Source organism: Fukomys damarensis, unplaced genomic scaffold (genome assembly GCF_012274545.1).
Source record: "Fukomys damarensis isolate Sample0158 unplaced genomic scaffold, DMR_v1.0_HiC HiC_scaffold_8, whole genome shotgun sequence".
In the NCBI taxonomy this organism is placed as follows: domain Eukaryota; kingdom Metazoa; phylum Chordata; class Mammalia; order Rodentia; family Bathyergidae; genus Fukomys; species Fukomys damarensis.
In genome coordinates, this window is record NW_022900920.1 from 17,423,325 (window position 1) to 17,448,614 (window position 25,290).

The 25,290-nt window shown below is 39.1% G+C and overlaps 1 protein-coding gene across 1 annotated transcript in view; it reads right to left on the reverse strand.

Annotated features, from left to right (window-relative positions):
* The window catches only part of Plpp4 (phospholipid phosphatase 4), a 199,428-nt gene extending 178,077 nt beyond the window's left edge, over positions 1-21,351 (reverse strand). The window contains exons 1-5 of the mRNA XM_033761387.1: positions 21,302-21,351; positions 18,769-18,885; positions 16,016-16,076; positions 15,846-15,918; positions 1,105-1,217 (exon numbers count right to left, since the gene is read on the reverse strand). Coding sequence (XP_033617278.1) covers positions 1,105-1,112 — 8 coding nt within the window. The 5' untranslated portion in view covers positions 1,113-1,217; positions 15,846-15,918; positions 16,016-16,076; positions 18,769-18,885; positions 21,302-21,351. The remainder of the gene's footprint in view (positions 1-1,104; positions 1,218-15,845; positions 15,919-16,015; positions 16,077-18,768; positions 18,886-21,301) is intronic.
* Positions 21,352-25,290: the final 3,939 nt, after the last annotated feature.

Consider the following 25,290-nt stretch of genomic DNA (forward strand, 5'->3'; position numbering starts at 1 on the left):
TTTTTTTTTTTTTTTGAAAACCAAAAGGACAGTGTCCTGACCAAAGGGGTTTGGGATGTCTCCCGGCCCCTGCAGCACAGAGTCTATTAGCATGTCTGCCTGGATCTCTGGGCCTTCAAAATGATCCAGATCACAAATTACCAATTAACAAGTGTCAGATATTAACAGGAAGAGAAAGACACAGAAGCAAAACAAAAAGAGCAAGTACTCACTGATTGGTTTATAAAGTTTAGGAGTCTTTTAGGGGTAACATCGATCTATAGCAAGCATCTCATAATTAGCATTTAAACCTTTCTGTGTCCTATTTAATTTGGGGGTTTTGTTTGTTTGTTTGTTTTACATTTTTTTCCAAATTCAGTCTCTACAAAAAGAAATTGCCCCCACCAGGCAAGCTTTAGCTATTTGTTTTCAATTAAAAGGGGGTAAAGCATCAGTTGTCACAGAATCAAGCATTGCTAAAGTAAAAGGGGCTGTTGGTCCATATTGGGCGCAAGCCATTTTCAATTCTTTCAATTGTTTAAAAGGAATTGGAGCATGTTGACCAATGGGACTTTCCCAAGCATCTCAAGCATCAAAGACTGGGCTGATAAGGGAAACTCCAGATAAATTTTTCTCAATATTTAAAGCTTGTTGTAACCCTTGTTGAACAGGGGACAAAAAAGGTTGAGAATTGATCCTAATAAGTTTTTTAACTTTTACAGGGCCCTGAAGCTAGAGCAATTAAAGAGGGCTTTCCCTCCCTCTCTGTCTCCGTCTCTGTGCGTGTGTGTGTGTGTGTGTGTGTGTGTGTGTGTGTGATCTAAACTATCTCAGATGAGATAAAACTAAAACTAAAAGTATCCATGGGTACCTTGCTAGATACGAGTGTAGCATAATAATCCTGTAATCATTTTCCTACCTTCCTCCAAGTATCTAGGTTTACAGTGCCTTCTTCAGGGAACCAGGGACAAACCATTTCAACAAGTTCTAAAAAACTACACAATTGCTGGTGCCCTACTCTAGCACCACTGACATGCAATAAATCTTTAAGCATATGTACAAAAAGCATGCAACTATTGCCAGCTCCCATTTTTAATATTTACAAGAAAATTCACCACTCCTTACCTTTTCATTGAGGCCTCGTTCTTCTCTGTGGTGTCCTTCACTGGATCCCTCGATACTCAGGTCCCGGTTCCAGCACCACTTGTGGCAGTCCTGCCGTCACATCACGAACATGCCTGAGTTGGGAAGTGAGGATGGAGAAAGGAAAGAATGCTCAAACCTGAGTGGAAACCAAGAGAAGTCTGATTTATTTCACAGAAACAGCTCCTTTTAAAGGCGCATCAACAGGAAGCACCTGACTCCTACAGATAACATCAGCTCTTTGGCTATCTCTTTGAGTTTCTCCCTCCCATCAAAGGGTCAAAAACAAGTTTAACACAGTGGAGTCCTTGAAAAGGGACAAATTTTAACAAATGTTAATTAGGAACATCCTGACCACACATTGTGTCAATGCCTTAATTGTAGAGAAAGAAGTTATCTTTCAAATGTCAAAACATCAGTGGTCCATGACTGGCCCCCACACATGCTTTTCTACCAGAAGCCATGTCACCCTCACCCCTCAGCAGAGGTTTGCAGTAGTATGCAATAAACAGTGCAGGGATTGGAAAACTGAGTTCTTGGCTGGTGGAGGAACTGCTGCCCAGTGTCCTAAATAAAGCCTGGCCTGGTTTCTGCATTTGTGGCAGACTCAACAATAACTGCTCTCTTTCAAGAGCTGCTGAAGATCTTCAAATACTGAGTCAGAGATCATTTAGCAACACAAAGGCGCTCTTTTGAAACCTAAGTCTAATTTAAATGAATGTTGTATGGCCTATTTGTTCATTGGAAGGAGATCCTATTTGTTCATTGGGAGGAGATCCTATTTGTTCATTGGGAGGAGATCGGAAGTCAGGCATTGTAAAAGGAATCTCCCACCAGAACTATGAATCTATTCTTGGAGCAGCATTCTCTCCTAACACCACCTGGGAAAAATCTGCCGAAGCCACCCCTGCAAAAAGGCTGAAAATGATAGCCCACTTTCTAATCTTTCTCCCTTGGAAGCTCTAGAGCAATGCCAGTCTTCACCGGAGACACATCAGTCCACAGACCAGGAGTCCAGAAAAGATGAGCAGTGATGGCTCTTTGGATGGTTTGAATAACATCTGCTGAAAATGGAAAGTAGCTGAGATGTACATAAGAAATACCATCAGTGTTTCCCAGCAAAAGACCTTTTCCGTTATGACTTTCCTTCAGCATTTCCGCAATCACTTTTACTTTGGTCCATATGAGTCAAGAAGAAATAAAACAGACAAAAATTTGAAAGATACTATCTAGAGTTAGATATATGAGATTTGGGCAGGACCCATCCACATATAAAATCTGCACTGTGCTCCTCCTCTGAGCTTTGTTCCCTGTGTACCTCAGAAACTTGCCCAAAGTGGTCAAGGAGAGTGACAAGCATGGACAGTTGGAGAAAACCCCTCAAAATCAGGAATCTTGGTCTAGAACAAAGCCTGGTACTTAATAAATGCTTATTAAATATTTATTAAGTTACAAAATAACAAAAGTGAAGGCAACTCAAATATCAATCCATAAGGGATGGTTAAATGAATTGAGGTGTACCAAGACTAAGCTGCGAGGTTAATTATAAGACATTTGCTAACATGTAAGATACTGACACAGGCAAAGTAACGTACTACATTACTGTATTTTTTCTGGAATGAAAAGAACAAAGGCTGTTAGAGAGACAGAGACAGATGAAGGCTAAAGAAGGTTTGGGAGAACACACATGAAACTGTAAGCAGTTTCTAGGGGGCTGAACAAGTGAAAAAGGCTTAAGGAAATGAAGACTTCCACTATTTATATTCTTTTGTTGTGTTTGAATTTGAACAATGACTGTCTTAATTTTGTAACAAAGAAAAGTAAAACATGAACACCAAAGGGAATAGCCATTGCCTATCGCCTTATAAATGGATCTCAGCTGCACAAGCTTCCAATTCTCTAAAATTATGTCCTTCCTTTGGCATTGGTCTGTCTCTCTGGAATGCCTAGGGTTTCAGGTTTGCATGTGCAGCCACACAGGCCTCCAGGCTGGAGGGGGAGGTTTTCTAAACACAAAGCTGAGCCTTAGCCCATCACGTGTCAAAAAGCATCAGAAACTAAATTACAGTGCTACCGCTGGTCACAAGTTAATTCTTTCTATGATTCTGGGGAAGATGGCCACAGTCTTGTTCATCAACTGATGCAGAGTTTGAGAACAGAACTGCTGCAAACAGAGTTGCTGAACAATTCTGTTTGCCAACCAAATTGTTCTCGAACAGAAGCCTTCAGGAACCAAGGTATTGTTGTTATTTACCTAAAATAATAGAGCATAACATAGGTTACCTGTTATTCAAGCTTTATGATAAAGTCCTGGGATAGGGGAAACCACCAATAGTTCCATAATAAATATATTGAGTGCACTGAGTAGGGGCTTTCCAATATTCCAATAAATATCTTAAATCCAGTAAGTAGTGGTTCCAACATTGATGCTCATCAGAAAAACCCATCCCTAAAGACTCCTATGGTTGTCACATGCCTGGATAAAATTTTTCATGTACACTTACATTTTTGATGTGATTTAGATTAGTGAGATCACTAGATAGCCTAAATTCACCAAATTGGAAAGCTGAACAATACTGAAGACTAATTAGTCATGTTCTGGTAATAGCATATGAATCAAAAAAACAGCAGCAAATGAGTGGAAGCCACAGTGGAGAAAAAAAGTCACATTTGTAGGCCTAAACTTCAGTTAAAATGTTTTAGAGAAGATTCCAGAAAATATTTTAATTAAATACTAATTTCACAGTCTTGGTGTATATTGGAGATGTAGATCATTGACTGCTTAGAAATTCATAATTCAGTCTTTAACATTTAGAAATGATAGTGACAATAAGATTCTTCTATTCTGTCTTTACATAAAACTGGAACATGAAAGACATTAACATACAGGTCTATTTGGTAATCAAGTGAAAAAATGCTATTGATAGCGACTAGAAGAACCTAATGGAAAAACAGCCTGTGCTATCTTCTAGGAGGTCACAGCTGGAGAGCTGCCCCAAAGCCCTTCCTGTCCACATTGCCTACAAGCAACCTCTGTGGCACAGGTTGAACTGGCCAGGAGGAAAAGCAGAAGAGAGCTTCTGACTCAAGGCAAATAATACAAGAGCAGATGGGCTCTGTCTTCCCATATGTCTACTTGCCTAGAAGCAGGTTCTTGGAACCAGGGATTCTTAGGATCCCAGCTGGGAAGGAGGCCCAAAAGCTTTGTTGGCCCCTTTCCTCACAAAACTCCTAACATTTCTTTGACTTGCAAGGGATATAACAATTCAAGAAAATAGGGGTATGAGAGAAGATGAAAGAAAACTCTTGAGAGGACCCTAGAGTATCTCATGGACAGAAGGATCCAGGCCAGGTGTATAGCTAGAGGAGCTGGAAACCTACCCTTTAAATGTCTGTCATTAAGATAACCTAGTCCCTGTAATATTGCAATGCAATTCTGTTACTAACCATCCAGAGTCAGCACAGAGTCCATAAGATAAGGCTTTTAGTCCTAGACAAGATTGCCTCACTTCAAATGGTAGTCACAAAATCAGGTGTTCCAGTTCACCTGTACTTCTGACCATTCAACTACAAATTTGTAGTGCATGATGACCCCAGGTTCAATAGGCCATTAGAATAACTTATAGAACTTTGGAAAACACTCTACTTACAACTGAAGTGCTAGTACAAACCAGACAAGTCAGGCCCAGTCAAATAAGGAGATCTATAAGGTAAAGCCTGGAAGGTCTCAAATGCAGAGCTCTGTGTCCTCCTGGAATCAAGACTTCTCACCCTCTCATCATATCATTGTGCTCACTAACTATAAAAGCCACCCAAACCTCAGAGTTTTTATTGGAGTTTTGTCTTGTAGGCAAAATTACTGAGCCATTATCCATGTGATGCAATTCAGTCTCCATTGCCTATCCCCCCACTAGAAGTCAGGCTAATATCAACTGGTTTAAAGCCCCGGTGAGCCAGGTTGGCCCTGCTCTAGTCGTATGGCTGGCCTTGCTGCCTGATCTAGCCCCCATCTCTCCTAAGATGTTAGGAGAGACTCAGAAGAACTCCAGGAGCCCATCATGAATAACAAGAACATTCCTATTGCTAGATAAGCCAGTTCCACTTCTCACTCTTCACTTGTTTCCTCAAGAAATCAAATTTAGTTGCCCCAGCTTGGGTCCAGAATCCACTCTTGGTTTAATAAACCAGAGACCCAAAGAACAGAATTAGAGTTCCTAAGCTAAGCCAGTAAAGGGAATATTTTGTAAAGGAAAGGCAGGGAGACTCATCACCTCCCCATAGATGTCTACAAGGCCCTGATTAGGACCCAGAATACCTGAGTTCTAATCCTAGTTATTTCCTCAGAAAAGCTCAACTTATGTATTACTAATAGAAGAATCAAACATATCTTTATAATACTGTCCGAGTTGAAACAAGCACTCTGTGTCAGAAATGTGATAAAGAAGCCTGTGGAGGGTGGAACTTTGTATGAGACAACGTATTTCATTAAAATTACATCATCTTTTCAAGTAATTGAACCCTTCTTCAATCTTGCCAAAGCAATACCAAGAATGTATTGACTATGTGAAGTTCAGATATTCAGCTTTATAAAATAGCTTAGGAAAATTTATATAAAGAAAACACCTAGGGCCGGGGATTTAGCTCAGCGGTTCGGTGGCCTGCCTTGCAAGCACAAGGACCCGAGTTCGATCCCCGGTACCAAAAAAAAGAAAAACGAAAACACCTATCACTCTGAGAATGCTAAATTAAAAATAGCTGAACATGCAAGGAAAAAAGATTGGGTATGATTCAAATAGGGAGATAAATTGTATGTAATTTTGTAATAAAAAGAAAGAAAGCTGAATTTGTGAGATGGCATAGTCCAACCTGAATATACAGGGGCAAATTAAATTACAAAAGTGGAGAAATCCCACCAAATTACTAATACTGTGGACACGAAATCTTAATGCTTTTCACTCTTGTGAATCATTCATTCTACAAAAACTGCTGTTCGTGATCAGTTTGTAAAGTGAGTTGATTTGAGGAATTGTTTAGAAGCAGTTGGACAAAAAATGTTCAGAATGTTCAGAATCTAGTTATGAATCCATAACTTCCATTTCCACATTTTCCCTTCTCCAACTTGTCAAGTCCAACTGAAAAGAAAAGAAAGATACCCACAAACTACCATAGAGAGCTCCCCAGCATTCACATTGGCTTGTCTAATCTTGGCTTATTTGACTTTATTAGATTTAGTAAATAAATTGGGTTTGGGCAGCTTCTTTTTCAGATATATTTATGTAAGACTGTATGCATTTCTCCCTTATAGCAATTTTAAGGAACAATATTATATTTCTCTTCTTACAACTTCAGTGGCTTATTAATCATGAGGCTGGACAGATGGGAGCAAAGAGACTCCCAGTGTGACCTAAGAGGACTGAGGCCCTGTTTCAGCTTGGTTTTAAGCAGCATCACACAATAGGTAAGATTTATCTTCAAACAATACAACAACTATCCCCTTTCTTCTTTTTGTACACAGACTGGTTCTAAGTTGTATGCATATACACAAAGTAAATACAGGAAGGGAAGAAAACAGCAATTGTAGAGAGTTAGGAGATTGGTGGATTCTGCTATTGTTCAGCTTCTCAATAGCACTGACCTTGACCACACCATCTAATTAGATGGGTCATAGCCCAGTGACTGGTAATCTATGGACCAGGGACCTGAGAGGACAAAGGAGTAATTTCAAAGCGCCCATGAGCATATGCAACAAGCATTGTCATTTTGATTTTTTTGTAGTTCCCATAAAAATTTAAATGACCCTAAATTTATGCCTATAGTTTTTGATATGAATATTTTTTCTAAAAGTACTCCTCCTCATTACTTGTAACATTTTATTATTTATATTTGTTATCAATGAACAGATACCAAAAGGGCAACTACCACAGAGTGGAGCTCTATTGGCTTTTGGCATTAAAGTAAGTTCTTCAATTTCCTCAACGTTAGGAATAACCATCTAGTTTACATGTGCAGGTACAAAGTAATGAACTCCAAAACCTAACTTATATAAAACAATCAACAAAAAGAATTTTACATAGTGAACCACACTGAAAAAAGCCGGAGAGTCATGTTCCATGCTTACTGGGCTAGAGGAAAAATAAACATAATCAGAAAAGATCCCCACAGACTCTCAATCCTAACAATGTTAAACAGGAATGGCTTGGAAAACAGTAAATAAGAGTATTAAATCATTCACTTCTTCGTGAAGCCAATTTTTCTGAGCAAAACATTCACGGTGGTTCAACAGGAAGAATTCAGAGGTTAGTTGTTCACATGCTTGGGAGATGTATATGGTGCCTCCCCTGGTACTTGCAGGCTGTACTGTAGAAATAAAATCGCTGAGTTAGGCTATGCCCTCAGGGATTCCCAGCTGTTGGGAAGCAAAGAACACAAAGGATGAGCTAGCATTGCCTGCTCCAACTAAGTAGGTAATCAGCAGTTATTCAAGTGAGAAAGTGATAGAGCCCAATGACTGAAGTATGGATGTTGTGTCTTGGTGAACCAGAAGATTTGTAGCTACTGGAGATCAGCGTGCTGGTGGTTAGAGTATTATTTCATATTGCTGCTGGTAGAGAGAATCATCAAATCTTAGAAAAACTGTGGCATAGACATTTGAGATCCATGTGCACTCCATAAAGCATGGGCTTGTTGGAGTCAAAAGACAGTGCAAATGTTAAGTTTCTTTGGTTTTCTCCTTAGTCCCTAAGGGCCATGTCCACCCAAGAGGTGATACTGGAACCAAGGCTAGATCAACATGTTACCAAGAGCTCCATGGACTCACCATGGGCTACCATGACAACCACAGGAAGGGCATCAGCTAAGATGTCCCTAACTCTTTACCTATGTGTCTTCCAGCCCTCAGAAAACACGAGCATCTGTTAGCCAAAGTGGGCACAGCTCCACATATCCCTATTGAAAACTCACCAGAGAACCCTCACATGGACTTGCAATACTTCTCGCTCACTTTTCAGTCCTGCAATTCCAGACCAGTGTCCAAAGTATTGATGTCAATGTACAGGGAGGCAGCCCCTCCATTTCCCAGTGCCATCAGCCTTTGCCAGCCAGATGGGCTGCTTTTGCACTCATGAAGTTGTGCCATTCTCATATAGATACCAGATATCCTTTCCCACCGACATACTGTTACAGCTCTCAACAAAACCAGGCCATCACTGTCCCTCATCTCTCAACTACCTCTCTCCACATTAGGACTGTTGTCAGATGAAAAGTCACAGGGAAGTTGTTTCCAGGTTCTTTGCATCCCCCCCAAAAAAATACGAGCAGGACATTCAAAAGGAGTAACACAAGTAAGACTTACTAAAGAGTAAAAATACACCCCACAAAACAGGAGTGGGCCAGTGAGAACTCGTAGAGATCTTTTAAGGTCCTGAGGTTATAACAGGATCTTTAGAAGGATCCAGAGTTGGGAATTGACAGCACTCACAGTTCAATGGGTTTACCTGACTTGGCCACCTCCTAGAGAGAGGAAGTTTTTGTTTGCAGAGGAAGTGTCATAGTGTATAACCTTGATCTTTTTCAGTTTCTCCATGTTTTGACATAGTTGTCCTTGCTCTGTCTGGTTTCTCAATTCTGCCCCACTGCTTTTTGTGGTTTATTTGTCTTTACCTCCTATCTCACAACCACCATGTCTGAAATTCACCCCATTCCAATTCTTTTTTCTCCGTATAGCTAAATACTGAGGCATACAGCTTCCTAGAAGTAGGTCATTTGAAGATGAATTACTGAGAAACAATTCAGAGAGGCCCTAGACTTGAGAGAAAAGAGTGCAAGATGCCCCCTCACCCTTCTCAGTCCAGGTCAGTCATGACTTGGTCCTCAGAAATTCTCCTTTAATAAGTTTGAGGAGGTGACCAATCACTGATCTCTATCAATAAAGTTTTAGAGGAGGCCAACATGCATTTGAGGCCAAGGACCTCTGTCTGGCACCCCCTACTTCTAAGGAAGTCATTCTGTATAACCATCTCGTCCTCTTGGAAGCAGAGAAAATGTCACTAATACCAAGGATTTCTATCAAATAAAAATAACTAGGCATTTTGTTAAAGCATTAAGCTTAGGCTCAAGATCTGGCAGAGTGTGAGTTCTGTTAACTGCAATCTTTAAATGTTTTTGTATCAAACAGAGGGACTATAGAGTCTGCAATTAACCAGAGTACAGGCCTTGGTGCCTGCACTGCTTTTACCTACCTAAGATTCAGGAGGAAGAAACCAAAAATGCAGATTCATCACAATTGAGTTCAGATCAGGTAACAGCACTGACACCATACACGTGATAAAGACTGAATTAAACTGAGAACCAGTAGAAGACTGAAGCTACATTGTACCCACAGGGAAAAATCTTTTCTGCGCCATTCATATTCCAGTGAGTGACCCATCCATCTTCACAGGACATTCACACAGCTATTCCCACAAGGCTCCTGTGCACATGGCTGCTGATCAAGGGCACAGCAGAGTTGCCCTGACAAAATCTGTAGAATCCCAAGCAGATATTCCTCACCATTTCTACTTCACAGACTCTTTTTCATCTTCAAAATGGAAGAGGGAATAAAAAGGTTTCATCTGGATACTTTCAATCCTTACATTTTTAAAATGATATTTTATGAGCTATGGTAATTTAAAATAGCACACACAAATCAATATTTTTACATATGATGGCATTATTCAAATTTTTAAAAATATACCCATAAAACATTACCCTACTCCAAGTGACTCAGACCAGCAATTAGAAGCAGAGCTTATTCTTTTAACCTTCTTATAAGTCCATTCTTATTACTGCTCAATTCTCGGTTAATATCATAATGGCTCCATACTGCCAGGTAAAAGTAGTATAACATAAAGCTGAAGAACTGAGTAACTTTCAAATTATGGGACTCAAATCTATTTTTAATGGGCACCTACACTTACATTTATATAATATTACTTTACAGTAAATCACAAAAATGACCCAGAAGTTTTAAGTACATATTTGAAAACTCCTAATAGCTCGAGAAAGCCCAATAAATCTGATTCTACAAATTAATATGTGATTCATTAGACTACCTAAGTAAAAGGAACTGAAAAAAATACACCTATGCATGTCGCCTTTGAATTCATTTGCCAAAAGGAGAAAAGGAAAAAAAAATGTGTAATATTACTGAAAAGTCTGTTGATGGTCTATTGACCATTTCTCAAAAATGATCTATTTAATGGAAAACACAGAAGAAATGGACAGATTTCTAGATACTTATGAATTACCAAAGTTGAACGAAGAAGATAAAAACATTTTAAACACCCCAATCACAATCAGTGAAATTGAAAATGTAATTAAAAACTTACCAACAAAGAAAAGCCCAGGCCCTGATGGATTCACTGCTGAATTTTACAAGACATTTAGAGAAGAACTACTACCATTACTCTTCAAACTTTTCAATGAAATTGAAAGAGAAGCTATACTTCCAAATTCATTCCTGGAAGCAAGTATCACTCTGATTCCCAAACCAGAGAAAGATACAACCAAAAAGGAGAACTACAGACCAATCTCCTTAATGAATATAGATGCAAAAATCCTTAATAAGATACTAGCAAACAGAATACAGAGGATTATTAAGAAGATCATCCATCATGACCAAGTCGGATTTATTCCAGAGATGCAAGGGTGGTTCAACATACGAAAGTCAGTGAATGTAATACATTATATTAACAAAGTCAAGGACAAAAACCATATGATCCTCTCAATAGATGCAGAAAAAGCATTTGATAAAATTCAACACCCATTCATGATAAAAACCCTGCAAAAAATTGGAATAGATGGTCTATACCTCAATTTAATAAAGGCTATTTATGAAAAACCATCAGCCAACATCATATTGAATGGCCAAAAACTGAAAACCTTCATGTTAAAATCAGGAACAAGACAAGGATGCCCACTATCGCCACTTCTCTTCAATATAGTTCTGGAAACATTAGCCACAGCAATTAGACAAGAGAAAGAAATTAAAGCAATAAAGATAGGAAAGGAAGAAGTTAAACTATCATTATTTGCTGATGATATGATACTCTACATTGAAGATCCAAAAAACTCCACCAAAAAACTTCTAGACTTAATTGACAGATTCAGTAAAGTATCTGGATACAAGGTGAATACCCAAAAATCAATAGCCTTTCTATACACAAATAACAGACAGACAGAAAGAGAAATAAGGGAAAAAATTCCTTTTACAATAGCATCCAAAAAAATGAAGTATCTAGGAATCAATCTAACAAAAGAAACAAAAGATCTCTACACTGAAAACTACAGCACTCTGAAAAAAGAAATCGAAGAGGATATAAAAAAATGGAAAGATATCCCCTGCTCCTGGGTAGGAAGAATCAACATAGTGAAAATGGCCATACTACCGAAACTGCTATATACATTCAATGCAATGCCAATTGAAATTCCAACACTATATTTCACAGAACTAGAAAAAAGAATCCAAAAATTCATTTGGAACCACAAGAGACCTAGAATAGCAAAAGCCATTATAGGCAACAGTCACATGGCACCAGGTGTAACAATTCCCAATTTGAAACTATACTACAAAGCCACTGTGATAAAATCAGCATGGTACTGGCAAAGAAATAGGCCTGAGGATCAATGGAACAGACTGGAAGACACAAAAACAAATGCAGATGTACTCAGCTACCTCATCTTCGACAAAGGAGCTCACCATCCTCAGTGGAGGAAAGATAGCCTCTTTAATAAATGGTGTTGGAAAAACTGGATATCAACCTGTCACAGATTAAAATTAGACCCTTATCTTTCGCCATGCACTAAATTAAAATCCAAATGGATTAAAGATCTAAATATTAAAACAGAAACATTAAACTTGCTGGAAAGTAAGTTAGGCAGAACTCTGGAAGACATTGGTATAGGAAAAGACTTTATGAACAAATCCTCAGTAGCACGGGAACTAGCAGAAAGAATCAACAACTGGGATCTCATCTTACTAAAAAGCTTCTGTACTTCAAAAGAAACCATTAGCAGAACTAAGAGACAATCTACAATGTGGGAAAAAATTTTTACCAGCTGTACCTCAGACAAAGGACTATTATCAAGGATATATAAAGAACTCAAAACAATCAGTCCCCCCAAATATAAAGACCCGATCCAAAAATGGGCATCCGAAATGAACAGACATTTCTCATACAAAGAAGTGAAAGCAGCAAGAAAATATATGAAAAAATGTTCCACATCACTGGTCATTCGAGAGATGCAGATGAAAACAACACTGAGATTCCACCTCACCCCACAAAGAATGGCTGCTATCAAGAAATCACACAATAACAAATGTTGGCGGGGTTGTGGGGAGAAAGGAACCCTCCTCCATTGTTGGTGGGAGTGCAGACTAGTGCAACCACTATGGAAATCAATATGGAGATACCTCAAAGAGCTTGGACTGGAGGTTCCATTTGACCCAGCCATCCCTCTGTTGGGTATCTTTCCAAGAGAACTAAAAGAATCATATCACAGAGAAGTATGTGCACCCATGTTTATAGCGGCACAGTTTGTAATAGCTAAATCTTGGAAACAACCTATTTGCCCATCCGTTGGAAACTGGATAAAGAAGTTGTGGTTTTTCTATAAAATGGAATATTACTCAGCCATAAAGAGCGAGAGAATAGATTCATTCATAGGAAAATGGATACATATTGAAGATATACTCCTAAGTGAAATAAATAAGTCCCACATGTGTAAATACCAAATAGTTTCCCTGGTGTGAATATTCTGCAACAATGCATAAGATTCTAATAAGATTACTGACATTTAGAAATGGGAGGAAAGGAGCTAAAGGTGTAGGGAAGGTGTGATACGTAGGGGAAGAACAAAAAGGGAAAAGAAAAAAATGTGAGAGAATGAAAAGATGAAAATAAAGTGTTTGTAGATGGGGAGGGGAGGAGGGGGTGAAGGGAGGGCAGAGGTAAGGGGAAAAAAATGAGAATCAAGACTTGCCATGTAAAGGTACATGATCCCAACAATGAATGTAACTGTACTGTATCCCTAAATGTACCAATAAACTCAATTAAAAAAAAATGATCTATTTTATATAAAAAGAGGAGAGAGTGCTTTAAGGAAAAAATATCAGGACAATGTAAATTGAATGTAAATGCATGTGAAATATTGAGATTATTAATCCAGGCTAAGGTAACACTGTACAGTTACATCAGTTGCCTTTGTGGTGTCCTTGTTACTTTCTTCTCAAGCACTCAGGCGACTCTCAGCACAACCAATTATGGCCAGAGATTTGGGTGTTCCCTTAACTCTCTCTCCCAAAAGATACTGGTTGTTTTTTCTCCCATAAAAAAGAGCAAACCTGATTACGCTGATTGGAAAACAGAAATTGTTCTGTAACGAATTGTCATTCATTAGTGGCACATGAGACTTTTCAGGGGCCTGGACTCAACTGTCCACTCTGGTTGGTCCAGAGACACAGCCAGGACCCCAGCAAGGTAAACCCTCTTTACTCCACATTCACACCAGGAGAACTTTAACTTCTAGTCTGAGTGTTTTCTGTGGACCCTCCAGATCTGCACTGTGCCCTCTTCTACTCTGTGCTGTTCCTAGGAGGATCTGAAATGAACAGCACCAACTGGATGTCTGCCAGAGATCATCCAGGAAACAGAGGAGAAGTGTGAAGCTGGGGTGACTGGGTCCCTTGGCTTGTTCTTGGTCTCTGCAGTTTGGCCGGGCCCTTTTCACAGAGGCCACATCCCAAAGGGAGGTCCTCTCCTTGATCTTTAGCTCTTCCCTCCCAGTTCCAATAAGTACCCCCCTCTTCTTGTCCCCTCAAGCCAAGGGCTGGTAGAAACAACCCTAGGGCCTGGTACTATTCTTGGTATTTTCTCTTAACCCTGCCCATACCTTGGTAAATAGTTTATTTAGTTATACTCCTCAATTGTTCTGTTTAAGTGTACTTTTTGAGTTCCTGTTGGCTGCCAGCCAATGCACTCCATGAACTATTTTCTTTGCAAACATGCTTATGTGGCCACCACCAAATCTCTCCAGACAGTATCGTGTTTCCTTTATTCCAAAGGTAAGGAGAAATGAGGATACGGATGTTGGGAGGTACACTGGTTCCCCAAACAAACAGTTATCAAGGCCTGAGGTGATAAAGACAGAAATCAAGCTAGGGGCCTGGGGAGGGAGAGGAATGGGGGTAATAGGATAGCTCAATGAGGGGGAAGAAATGCTCTAAGCCGTGGAAATTCTATGAATTTTGGAATGAGTTATGAGTTACACAAACAAGTCTTGATATCCACTATGGCTTAAATATGTCCACCAAAATTTCATGCGCTGAAAACCTAATCCTAAAGCCATAGGCTAATGGTATTTGCAGGTGGGGCCTTTGAGAGGTAATTAAGATCAGAGGAGATCAGGAGAGGGTGAGTCCATGATGGCATTGGTGGCTATATAGGAAGAGAGAGACCTGAGCTGGCACACTTGCTCTGTCTCCTAATGTGACAGCCTCCACTGTGTTGTGCTGCAGCAAGAAGGCCATCACCAGATGTCAAACAGATGTGGCTTTTGGAATTCCCATCTCCAGAGTCATGCATTGAGTCAAGCTCTATTTTTCATAAATTATCCAATCCCCGATATTCAGTTATAGCAACAGAAAATAGATCAGCAGAGTAGCATTAAGAAAATGTTATTTGAAAAACCTCAAAACATTCCCCATCAAGCCAAAAAAGGAAATAAGAAAAACTATGGCTGAGTAGTATTCCATTTTATAGAAAATCACATCTTCTTTATCCAGTCTATAAAACGGAATACTACTCAGCCATAAAGAATGAGAAATTAGAGTCATTTGTAGGAAAATGGATACATATTGAGAAAATACTCCTAAGTGAAATATATAAGTCACACATGTATAAATACCAAATAATTTCTCTGGTGTGAAATACTATAATGTTACATAAGAGCCTAATGATATAATTGACAATGTGAAATAGGAAGAAAAGGGCTAAAGGTGTAGGGGAAATAGGAATGGTAGGGGACAGGTAATAAGGGAAAAGGAAAAACAACATGAGGAAATGAAAAAATGGAACTAAAGTGTTTGTAAATAAGGAAGGGAGGAGGGGGTGAAGGGAGGGCAGGGGAATGGGGAAAAAATGAGAACCAAGACCTGTCATGTAAAGGTACAAGATCCCAATGATGAATGTAACTGTACTGTATACCTAAAATGTACCAATAAACTCAATGAGAAAAAACAAAAAGAAAAACTATGGGCATTTTGGTAGAAGATAACTAACAATGACCATCAGTCACATCAGTTCTATTCAACTGGGCTGAATCTCCCAATATACGTATCCCCAGGACCTCAAAGTGTGACCTCGTTTGGAAATGAGATCTTTGCAGGTGTGATTAGTAATAAAATGGGATCGAGCTGGATTAGGGTGAGAGCGAAGTTTGCGTGTTGGCTGCTATCTGTCAAACTTTTCCTCCAAGTAGTTTCAAACATCATCTTTTACTCCCATCCTTCAGCTCAAGCCATTGATTGTGTTTATTGCTCCCAAAGATAGCCATAATATCAAATGTTTTTTAGAGACATGGAATATCTGTTAAAATTTGGCTTTTACAAGTAGATCCAGACCCAGGAAGGACCAGAATAGTCAGAGGATCGAGGACCCCCGGCTTCCCCAAGCAGAGCAAAAACATACCTCTGGGCCTGGACTTGAGAGCACAGAAACACAGAGATTCCTCTCCTGTTGCTGATCAGTAATGACCCTCCGCCTAGTGAAACACAAGAAGTCTAAAGTGGGGTTTTTTCCCAAACCTAGAGCTAAAACTTAGGTTTATATTGAGAAATAAAGAGATATTTCTTACATACCTGAGTTTGTGTCCTATGCTTCACTCAGTTGCCCTTTTCATTTTGATGAGAACCAAGATGGCTAAAGAATGGGTGATATTTACAATCAAGGTAATAGAAAGCCAGGATTTCTTCTTCTAAGTACATAATTGATAGAAATGTGGGCATGTGTTCAATAGAAGATATGTTGTTGAAGGTTCCTAGGAGCACTCCCCATAATTGTCTCAAAACTGGAAACTTCCCAATGCCCATTAACAATAGAATGGATAAATAAATGGTGGAACAGACATACATAGTGTCCAACAGTGAGAATGAGAAATTCGCAACTAGCCACAATCTGGATACATCGCAAAACAACATGTTGAGTGAACAAAGCCACAGGATTCCATTCAGACAAACAGCAAAAATAGTCAAATGAATTTGTGCTGTCAGAAGTTAGGAGAGTGGTTATTATGGGGAGAGGCAGTGATTAGAAGGTAATGCAAAGGGCGTGGAGGCTGCTGATCAGAATTCGTAATTTTGCACTCTTCTGTATGGATAGTATCTTTTGATATAAAAAGTTTAGAAGTAATGACAGAGTTATAGAGAAAGTGAGCTAGACATATGGGAACAGATGCATGCAGATAGTAAAATAAGGCCTAGGTTTGAGTTTGTTTTCTTTTTCCTTTGTTTCTGTTGGTCAGGTTAGGTTTTTGGCAGTACTGGGGATTAAACCCAGAGTCTAATGCATGCTAAGCAAGTGCAACTAACACTACGCTATACCCTGAAACCCCAAGGGCCCAATTTCAACAGATTCCCCAAGTCTCTAAAACATTTCTCCAGGGGTAATAAATACAATGGCTTGAGCTGAACAATGGGAGTAAAAGATGATGATTGAAACTACTTGGTGAAAACCTTTGACAGTTAGCAGCCAATCAACAAATACTGCTCTCACCTTCCCTTTCCCCTCACCTGTTGACAATGAACAATAGTGCTAAAGTTCTGAGAGTTATAATGAGTGGAGCTGTGCAAACTCTCATAAATACCCAGAGCATTAGAAAAGAATTGCCATAGCCAGAGATAAACATTTGCATTGGTTTGTTCCTGAGAGTGGTAAAATATATAACTTGCAGTGTTTCTTGGGGAGAATGCTGCTCACTCATAAGTCATAGCAATTTAATGCCTGTTATAAATTGCTACACAATTTTTTCCAAAAGCTATATTGCTGGAATCATGTAGGGCCATATAAAAAGTGTTTTCAGGAAAGTTCCATTTTGGAAAGCTAGGTTATTATGCATCCTCCCTCCTAATTCTGATGAACTAATCAGCATCCCAATGAACCCTATTGGTGGCACAATTAGACTTCTTCAATGAGGCTCACCATAGGTTTTTCCAAGGCCTGAGAAGTGTAATTTTTGCAGGGACCCATGATCCTCTGGAGGATGGGGCCATGAATTATTAATTGCTGGCATTAATTCACACCAAAAAAGTATATATTTGGACATGACCCTTATTATTTCATAAGCATTTTTCCACTTGATTTATTATTCTCCCTCACATGAATACATGTTCATAATCTGCATTACCAGTCCTCTAATGGTGGCATGTCAGATCCAAATGTCACCTCATTATTTCTGACACTCACAGAACCCACAACAGTAAAAGCAAATTATAGACTAGAGAAACCCCAGGAGACTTTACTTGCTACAACAGTAATAAGCTTCAGCATTATTATCCACAGAGACGTTGGCTCTGCATGATGGACGTCTGTGCATATCTATGCAGGGCAGTGGGTAAAGAGATCTATCTCAGGATAGCTGGCCGTTAAAAACCATTCTGAATTCCCTGGCCAAACACCATGGGATTCATTAACAGCTCAATGGCTAATGTGCCCAGTGATTTCATTTCAACAGGCACAAAGCATGGATTTTAGGCAGTGGTTCACTGTCTGAGTCAACTTGGCTGAGGAAGGACCACATTTCCTAGAATGCTTTTTCTATAGATGGATCCATCAGAAATGGCTAGAGGTGAAATATGCCTGGATCTGGGAGGCAGAAATACAGTGGCAGCTATTGCTTTCAGGAAGTCACCATGGATAGCTTGGGGGAAATGGAAGCTGGAGTGTTGGCAGATTCCAGTTTGCTCTGGTTCTCCCTGAAGATGTATCTATCTGTTTTTCCCAAATGCTAGCCTGCTGGCTAACAGACCTGAGAGAGAGAGAGAGAGAGCCTTCCCCACACTCCACCCTCCAGCCCCTGACTGGTCCCTCTAAGAACTGGGCAGTAACTTCCCAGTCCTGTCTGCAGTGTCTGCCTTTCCACATAGGTTGGTGATTCAGGGACTGGTTAATGGCTTTTCCATGATTCTCCAAATTGTCTCTCCAGTTTGAAAAGCTTACATGTTCTTCATGGACTCCTGGTCAGTGGGAACAGTGGAAGTAGGAGGAAACTTCCCTGTTCACCAAATATTTACTGAGAATTTTCAGGAGGCAAGCTCTGATTTCAGAATATAGCAGAGAGAGGACAACCAATATCCTGTCACACCGAGCCTGCACACCAAGTATAGAGATGTAAATTGTCATTTACTGCACCTCACAGCACAGTGGCTGCTGTACTGAGTGTTTTACATAAACAATTCATTTTACCACCAAAAGCAAAACTTTGTGATGTCAGTACTATTATAATCTCCATTTGCAGATGTGAAACCAGTAAATTTGGCCTAAGTATGTTTCCATACGTGGTGTAAAATTTAACCCAAATCGCCTCTATATGTACGTACAGCAAACTGCAACCTACCTTAGTATGTAAACAAACTTCAGTCTAATTCAAGAGCACATTCTTGTAGTATGGCAGGATCCTTCCTCAAAGAATGTGGCCGAGCCCCTCCCAAAGGCGTGAGGTGGAAGGGGGAGTCTTCTCAGAATCAAAAAAGACAATGTGGCTCAGTTATTTCCTAGATATGCATGTGTAGTTCTAGCACTGTTCCGTAACAGAGTGTAGCTAATCAAGCTATAGTATGTTAGTGTGGCACCTTTTAGGGAGGGTGATAAAGATACAAAAATTGTAGAAAAGGTAAAATCCTACCATAGCTCTTGGGTATTAACCCACTGAGCCCTGCGTAGGCACAAATAAATGCTACTTCCTGGAAAAAGCCTCAGAGTCCAGCCTATCTCTGTGAGCATCTTGCTATATAGTAGCAAAGCTGAACCTCAGCCAATCACAGCAGTGGAGTTTCAGCCAATCACTAGCTGGGAAATGACCACACTATGCCCACATAAGGCAAATGTTGACTACAGCTCACCTGATGGCTTCCCAGCGTCACTTCCTTTTTTCTGGTTATAAATATAACCCATACAAATAGTGAGGCGGGGCATTCTGAACTAACTCTGGTCTAGAATATAGACCAGCTCTGGAACATTTTCTTGTTCAAGTAAACTGTGGTAATTTAATTAATCTTAGATTTCTCTTAAACACAGGTAAGGAAACAAGGATAAGAAAGTTTGATATCAACAACTTTAGAATGTAAATACTGATCTTTTCCACTATTAGGTCTCTCTGAGCAGAAAGACAAAGCCCTGGCCCAGAACACAGAGAGCAGGAACCTGCTGGCTCCCAAGCCCATGTGTATTGGTTTGGTTTTGTTTTAATGCATAGAGAAATTGAGTCATCAGTCAAACTGACACTGTATTGCTCCATCTTTCTTCTGTTAATAGACAAATGAGTGGTAGTATGAGTCCAGAAAATAATGTGCAAAAATACTCAACTCTTCATGGTGGATTTGTCTTTAATGCCAAAGAGTAATGGTGATTCTAAAGAATTCTCATTTTCCTAGTCGGACATTTCATAGTATGTGAATTTTTAACAGTGTGGATATATGTTTTTGCAACCAGAAAAACAAATTAATCTGTTAACAGGGCTGGGAGCTTATGTTGTAGTATTGATGCAATTAGAAAACATGCTCACAGCAAGCACCTTTTGTTCACAGGTAGCTGACTGGTTCAGACCTCTCCTTCCTCCCACGCTGCCCTCTCCCTGTACCTTCATAGGCATTTGGAGAACAGCACTGAATTTAGTGATTGCTGCATGGTAATGAAGTCCGAGTTCACCTGTAATTGATCTCTCCTTATACCTTTTTCCCAATTCAAATCAAAGCCAGACCATTCATCATTCCGGCAGGATCCAAAAAAATTGCACACTCCAATCTTTTGAATGTTATCGCCTGCTACTCAGGAAATATTGAACCAAAAAACTTGACAGTGATTATATGATAATTTTAAAATATCATTTATAATTTTTTGTAGTCCTGTCAGAAAACGATCAGTACATATGTATTCTTCAAACTGTGGTACTAATAAAAAAAAGTACAGACTTAAGTTTGCCAATATTCTTGGATTGATTTTACCTTTTTTCCTTTACTCATATTCATTCCTTTCCCAAACCCTCCCATTTCCCCTTCCCCTTCAGACCTTTTATCCTCTATTTCACATTATCTATTATACATTTTGATCTTCTTTTATATTTTCAGTTTCTCAAGCCAGAGAAATTATTTGGTATTTACACATATGTATCCTATTTATTTCATTTATTTCACTTAAGAGTATGGCCTCAATCCCCCATACACACACACACACACACACACACACACACACACACACACACACACACACTCTTATTATGGCCACAGTGTTCATCCATCTAGCTATAAATGTCTATAGTTTCTCATACTTAATGGCTGAGTTGTACTCCATTTTATAAAAAAAATTTTTTTTCTTTTTCTAGTCACCAGTTGATGGGCAATTGCGCTGTTTCCAAGTCTTAACTATTACAAGCTGTGCTGCTATAAACATGGGTGTGCATATATTGCTGTGGTATCTTTTTATGTCAAAGAAAATAATGCAAAACTGAGCTGAAAGTTTACAAAGAGAGACATTTTCCTCATTGGCAGCATCAGTAAGAACTAGGAGTCTAACTAACCAGATTGTTCGCATGAGAGTTAGTATTTTTGAGGTCAATAGGGATTCCAGTTCTTAGGGATTTCCAGTTCCATTGTATAGTTTGGAATGACAAAACAATAAATATAGATTTCACTTATAACTTCATCTCTTGGGAAATTAAAATATACAAAAGACACAAAAATTGTGGATTAAGAACAATAATGGAAATGTATACTTGTATAGCCATTGTGAGAAAAGTATGAAGTTTCCTTTAAAAATTAAAAATAGCAATACCAGCTCTGAGCAGAGTGGACCAGTGAGGAGGAGTAGAGCTGTGTGGAGCTGAGCTGTTACCCTAACCCCACCCCAACCCCAGGCCTCCTAGCAGAACATACCAGTGAGAAGTAGAGCTGTGCAGGCTCTCACAGCCCCACCCCAGTGCCTCCCACCACCACCTGTGGCCTACTAGTTGTGCCAGCACCTGGATCCACATCACAGAGGCATGGGGGGGGGAGGGTCATAAAGGCCATTGTCCTGAGCTCCAGAAGATAGAGCACAAGTGAACAACAGAAAGAGGGCCTCTCTCGGGCTCCTTGATGAAAATTGAAGCCCATTGGAAAAGTGAAGAGAATCTCTGCAATAAAGGCACACCAGACGACCATTGTTGGTAAGTTGGAAAGATCACCACCTTCCATCAGAACCTGGACTATCTTCAGAGGAAGAGCAGCTGGAACCTGCAGTAGAACCTTGCAGAGTTCAACCCTGCAGGTAGTCAGGGAGCTCAACCTGGGCCTTGCAGCCAGATATCAGCCTGAATCGCCGGGATGTGCTGCTGGCTTGCTGAGACTAATTGACTTAGATCTGCACACTGCTGCCCATGTTGTCTATTGTGACAGCAAAGAAATACCCTAAAGGAGGCCCATCATTTTATTTTAATTTTTTTTCTTTTCCTCTTATTTTTAATCTTTAATGTTTTTCTACTCTTCAAATTCTTTTTTCTTTTTTTTTCTTTCTCCAACTCACTTTCTTGCTCTCTCACATTGTTCTTCATCTCACTTTTTGTTCCTATTCCTGCCCTAATCTTAATTTCTTCTTTCTTTTTCTTTTCTTCTCTCTTTTTCCTCCTCTGAATTGTCACTAGTTTCAAAGGAAAGTAAGTACAGTTTCTACCTTCCCTATTGTTGTTAGGTTCTATTCTTGTTTTTGTTCTTTCATTCTATCTTTTCCTTTTGTCTTCAACAGTTTCCTAGAGTTTGCATTATCTTCCTCTGTGCTCTGACCTCACTTATAACCTTTGCCTATCTTTCTACCTATCTATCCCTCTCTCCCCAACTCCTCCTAAGTCCCCATCCTGAAGGGTAAAGTTGCTATATTGAAGAGCTTATTCACTATAGACATATTTTGGGCTGGTCCTCAACTTTGATTAATTCAGACAGTTAAAGGTGATAGATTAATAACTACCATAAATTGAAATTTTCTAAGCTATGCTTGATGCTATTATGTTGCTGATTCCATCACTTGGGCTAAGGTATTGTGAATGAGCTAATGTCCTTCCTGGTATAATGAAAATAAAATTGCCTCAAAGTTATTAGAGACTCAACACCTAAAGACCAGCAATATCTGGAAGGTCGAAGTATTTACCCAGGAATTAAACCAAGGACAATGCGAACAACAAAAACAGAAATGAGAAGACATCTAAGCAAGGCACAAACACAGACTTCCAGCTCACCAAAGCAAATTCTTGGGAAATCAGATGGGAAAGTCTGACAGTCAGCTACCTGGACACCCTGATCTTATAGTACAGCAAGTAACAAAACAGATGAATGAGGCTCTAGAAAAATTCAAAACAGAAATAATTTCCCAGATAACTACAGAGATGCTGAGCAGAATGAAAGACATAATTAGAAACTCTAGAACAGAAACATAAAAAAGAAAAATAGAAGAGTTCAGAACCACAATAGAAGCCATGGAAGCCCAGCATAGGAAAGAAATAAAAACCATGAATGCCCAACATAAAAAAGAAATGAAATTGGCTGGGGATTTAGTTCAGCAGTTCGGTGGCCTGCCTTGCAACCACAAGGACCTGAGTTCAATCCCCAGTACCAAAAAAAAGAAAGAAAAAAAAAATGAAATCAATGAAACAGATTCAAACTGATATCCAGGAGATGACAAACTCTATGAAAGTATACACAACAGACAGAGCCAATCTGAATATAGAATATCTGTTATAGAAGATAGGATGGCAGTCAGTGACCATGAAAAGAGACATCTCTTAAAAACAGTAAGGGATCATGAGAAATCAATCCAATAGCTCCTAGATGATACAAAGAAGAATAATATAAGACTGATAGGAGTCCATTAAAAAGCAGGAGAAAGTACAAATGACATAAAAAATACTGTTCACAGAATTAATGAGAGAAAACCTCCCAAACAGAGCAAAATAATTTGACATACAGATAAGTGAGGCATATAGGACTTCAAATAGCCATGATTTTTTAAAAAATCTACATCTAGACATAATAATGAAGATCTCAGAAACCCAACAGAAGAACAAAATACTACAAGCAGTTAGAGAAAAGAAACAAATTACATGCAAAGGAAAGCCCATCAGAATCACAGCAGACTTTTCAACACAAACCCTCAAGTCAAGGAGAGCTTGGAGTGAGGTATTTCAAGATCTAAAAGAAAAAAAATCTCCGATGTGGACTGATGTATCCTGAAAAACTATCTTTCCAAATTGATGGGGAAATGAGATGCTTCCATGACAATGGACACCTGAGAGACTTCATGAATACCAAACCAGCACTCCAAATGATTTTAAACAATATGCTAGAAAAGACAATGAGGCACAACAGAACAAACCCACCAGACAAGTGAAAAAATTAAAGAGAGAGGGGGCAAAAAAAAGAAAAGCAACAACAGGAAAATAACATGGCAATGATAAGTCAATATGTAAAAACCATGCATAAAATTGGAATAGATGGTCTTTATCTCAACTTGATAAAGGCTATATATGAAAAACCAAAAACCAACATCATACCAAATGGTCAAAAACTGAAACCCATCACGCTATTGAAAATGTAGTTAAAAACTTACCAACAAAGAAAAGCCCAGGTCCTGGTAGCTTCACTGCAGAATTCTACAAGCATTTAGAGAACTATTACCACTGCTCTTTAAACTCTTCAATGAAATTGAAAGGGAAACAATACTTCCAAATCCATTCCTGGAAGTATTACTTTGATTCCAAAACCTGGGAAAGACCCAATTTAAAAACATAACAACAGGCCAATCTCCTTAATGAACATAGATGCAAAACTCAATAAGAGACTGGCAGACAGGAAACAGAGGATCATCAAGAAGATCATACACCCTGACCAAGTCAGATTTATTCCAGGGATTCAAGGATGGTTCAATATACATACATCAATAAATGTAATACACTATATTAACAGAGTAAAAGACAAAAACAATATGATCATCTCAATAGATGCAGAAAAAGCACTCAACAAAATCCCACACTGATTCATGATAAAAACCCTACAGAAAATTGGAATACATGGTCTTTATCTTAACTTGATAAAGCCTATCTATGAAAACCCAACAGCCAACATCATATTAAATGGCCAAAAACTGAAAACCTTAATGCTAAAATCAGGAACAAGACAAAGATGTCCACTATCACTGCTCCTGTTCAATATAGTTTTGGAAACATTAGCCACAGCAATTAGACAAAAGAAATAAAAGCCATAAAGGTAGGAAAGGAAGAATTTAAGCTGTCATTATTTGCTGATGATATGGTACTCTACATAGAATACCCAAAAAAGTCCAACAAGAGACTTCTAGACTTAAATGATAGATACAGCAGAGTAGCTGGATACAACAGCAATACTCAAAAATCAATAGCTTCTTATACACAAATAACAAACTCACTAAGAGAGAAATTAGGGAAACAACTCCTTTCATAATAGCACCCAAAACATGAAATATCTAGGAATCAATCTAACAAAGGAAGCAAAAGGCCTCTACAATGATAACTATAGACTCTGACAGAATACATCAAAGAGGATATAAGAAAATGGAAAGACATCTCCTGTTCCTGGGTAGGAAAAATCAACATAGTGAAAATGGCCATACTACCAAAATTCAATGCATTCCCTATTGAAATCCCAACAGTATATTTCACAGAACTAGAGAAAACAATCCAAAAATTCATTTGGAACCAGAAGAGACCTAGAATTGCAAAAGCCATTGTGAGCAACAGAGACATGGCAGGGGGTGTCACAATCCCCAACTTGAAACTATACTACAAAGCCACTGTGATAAAACAGCATAGCACTGGCAAAGACACAGACCCAAGGATCAGTGGAATAGATTCCAAGATACA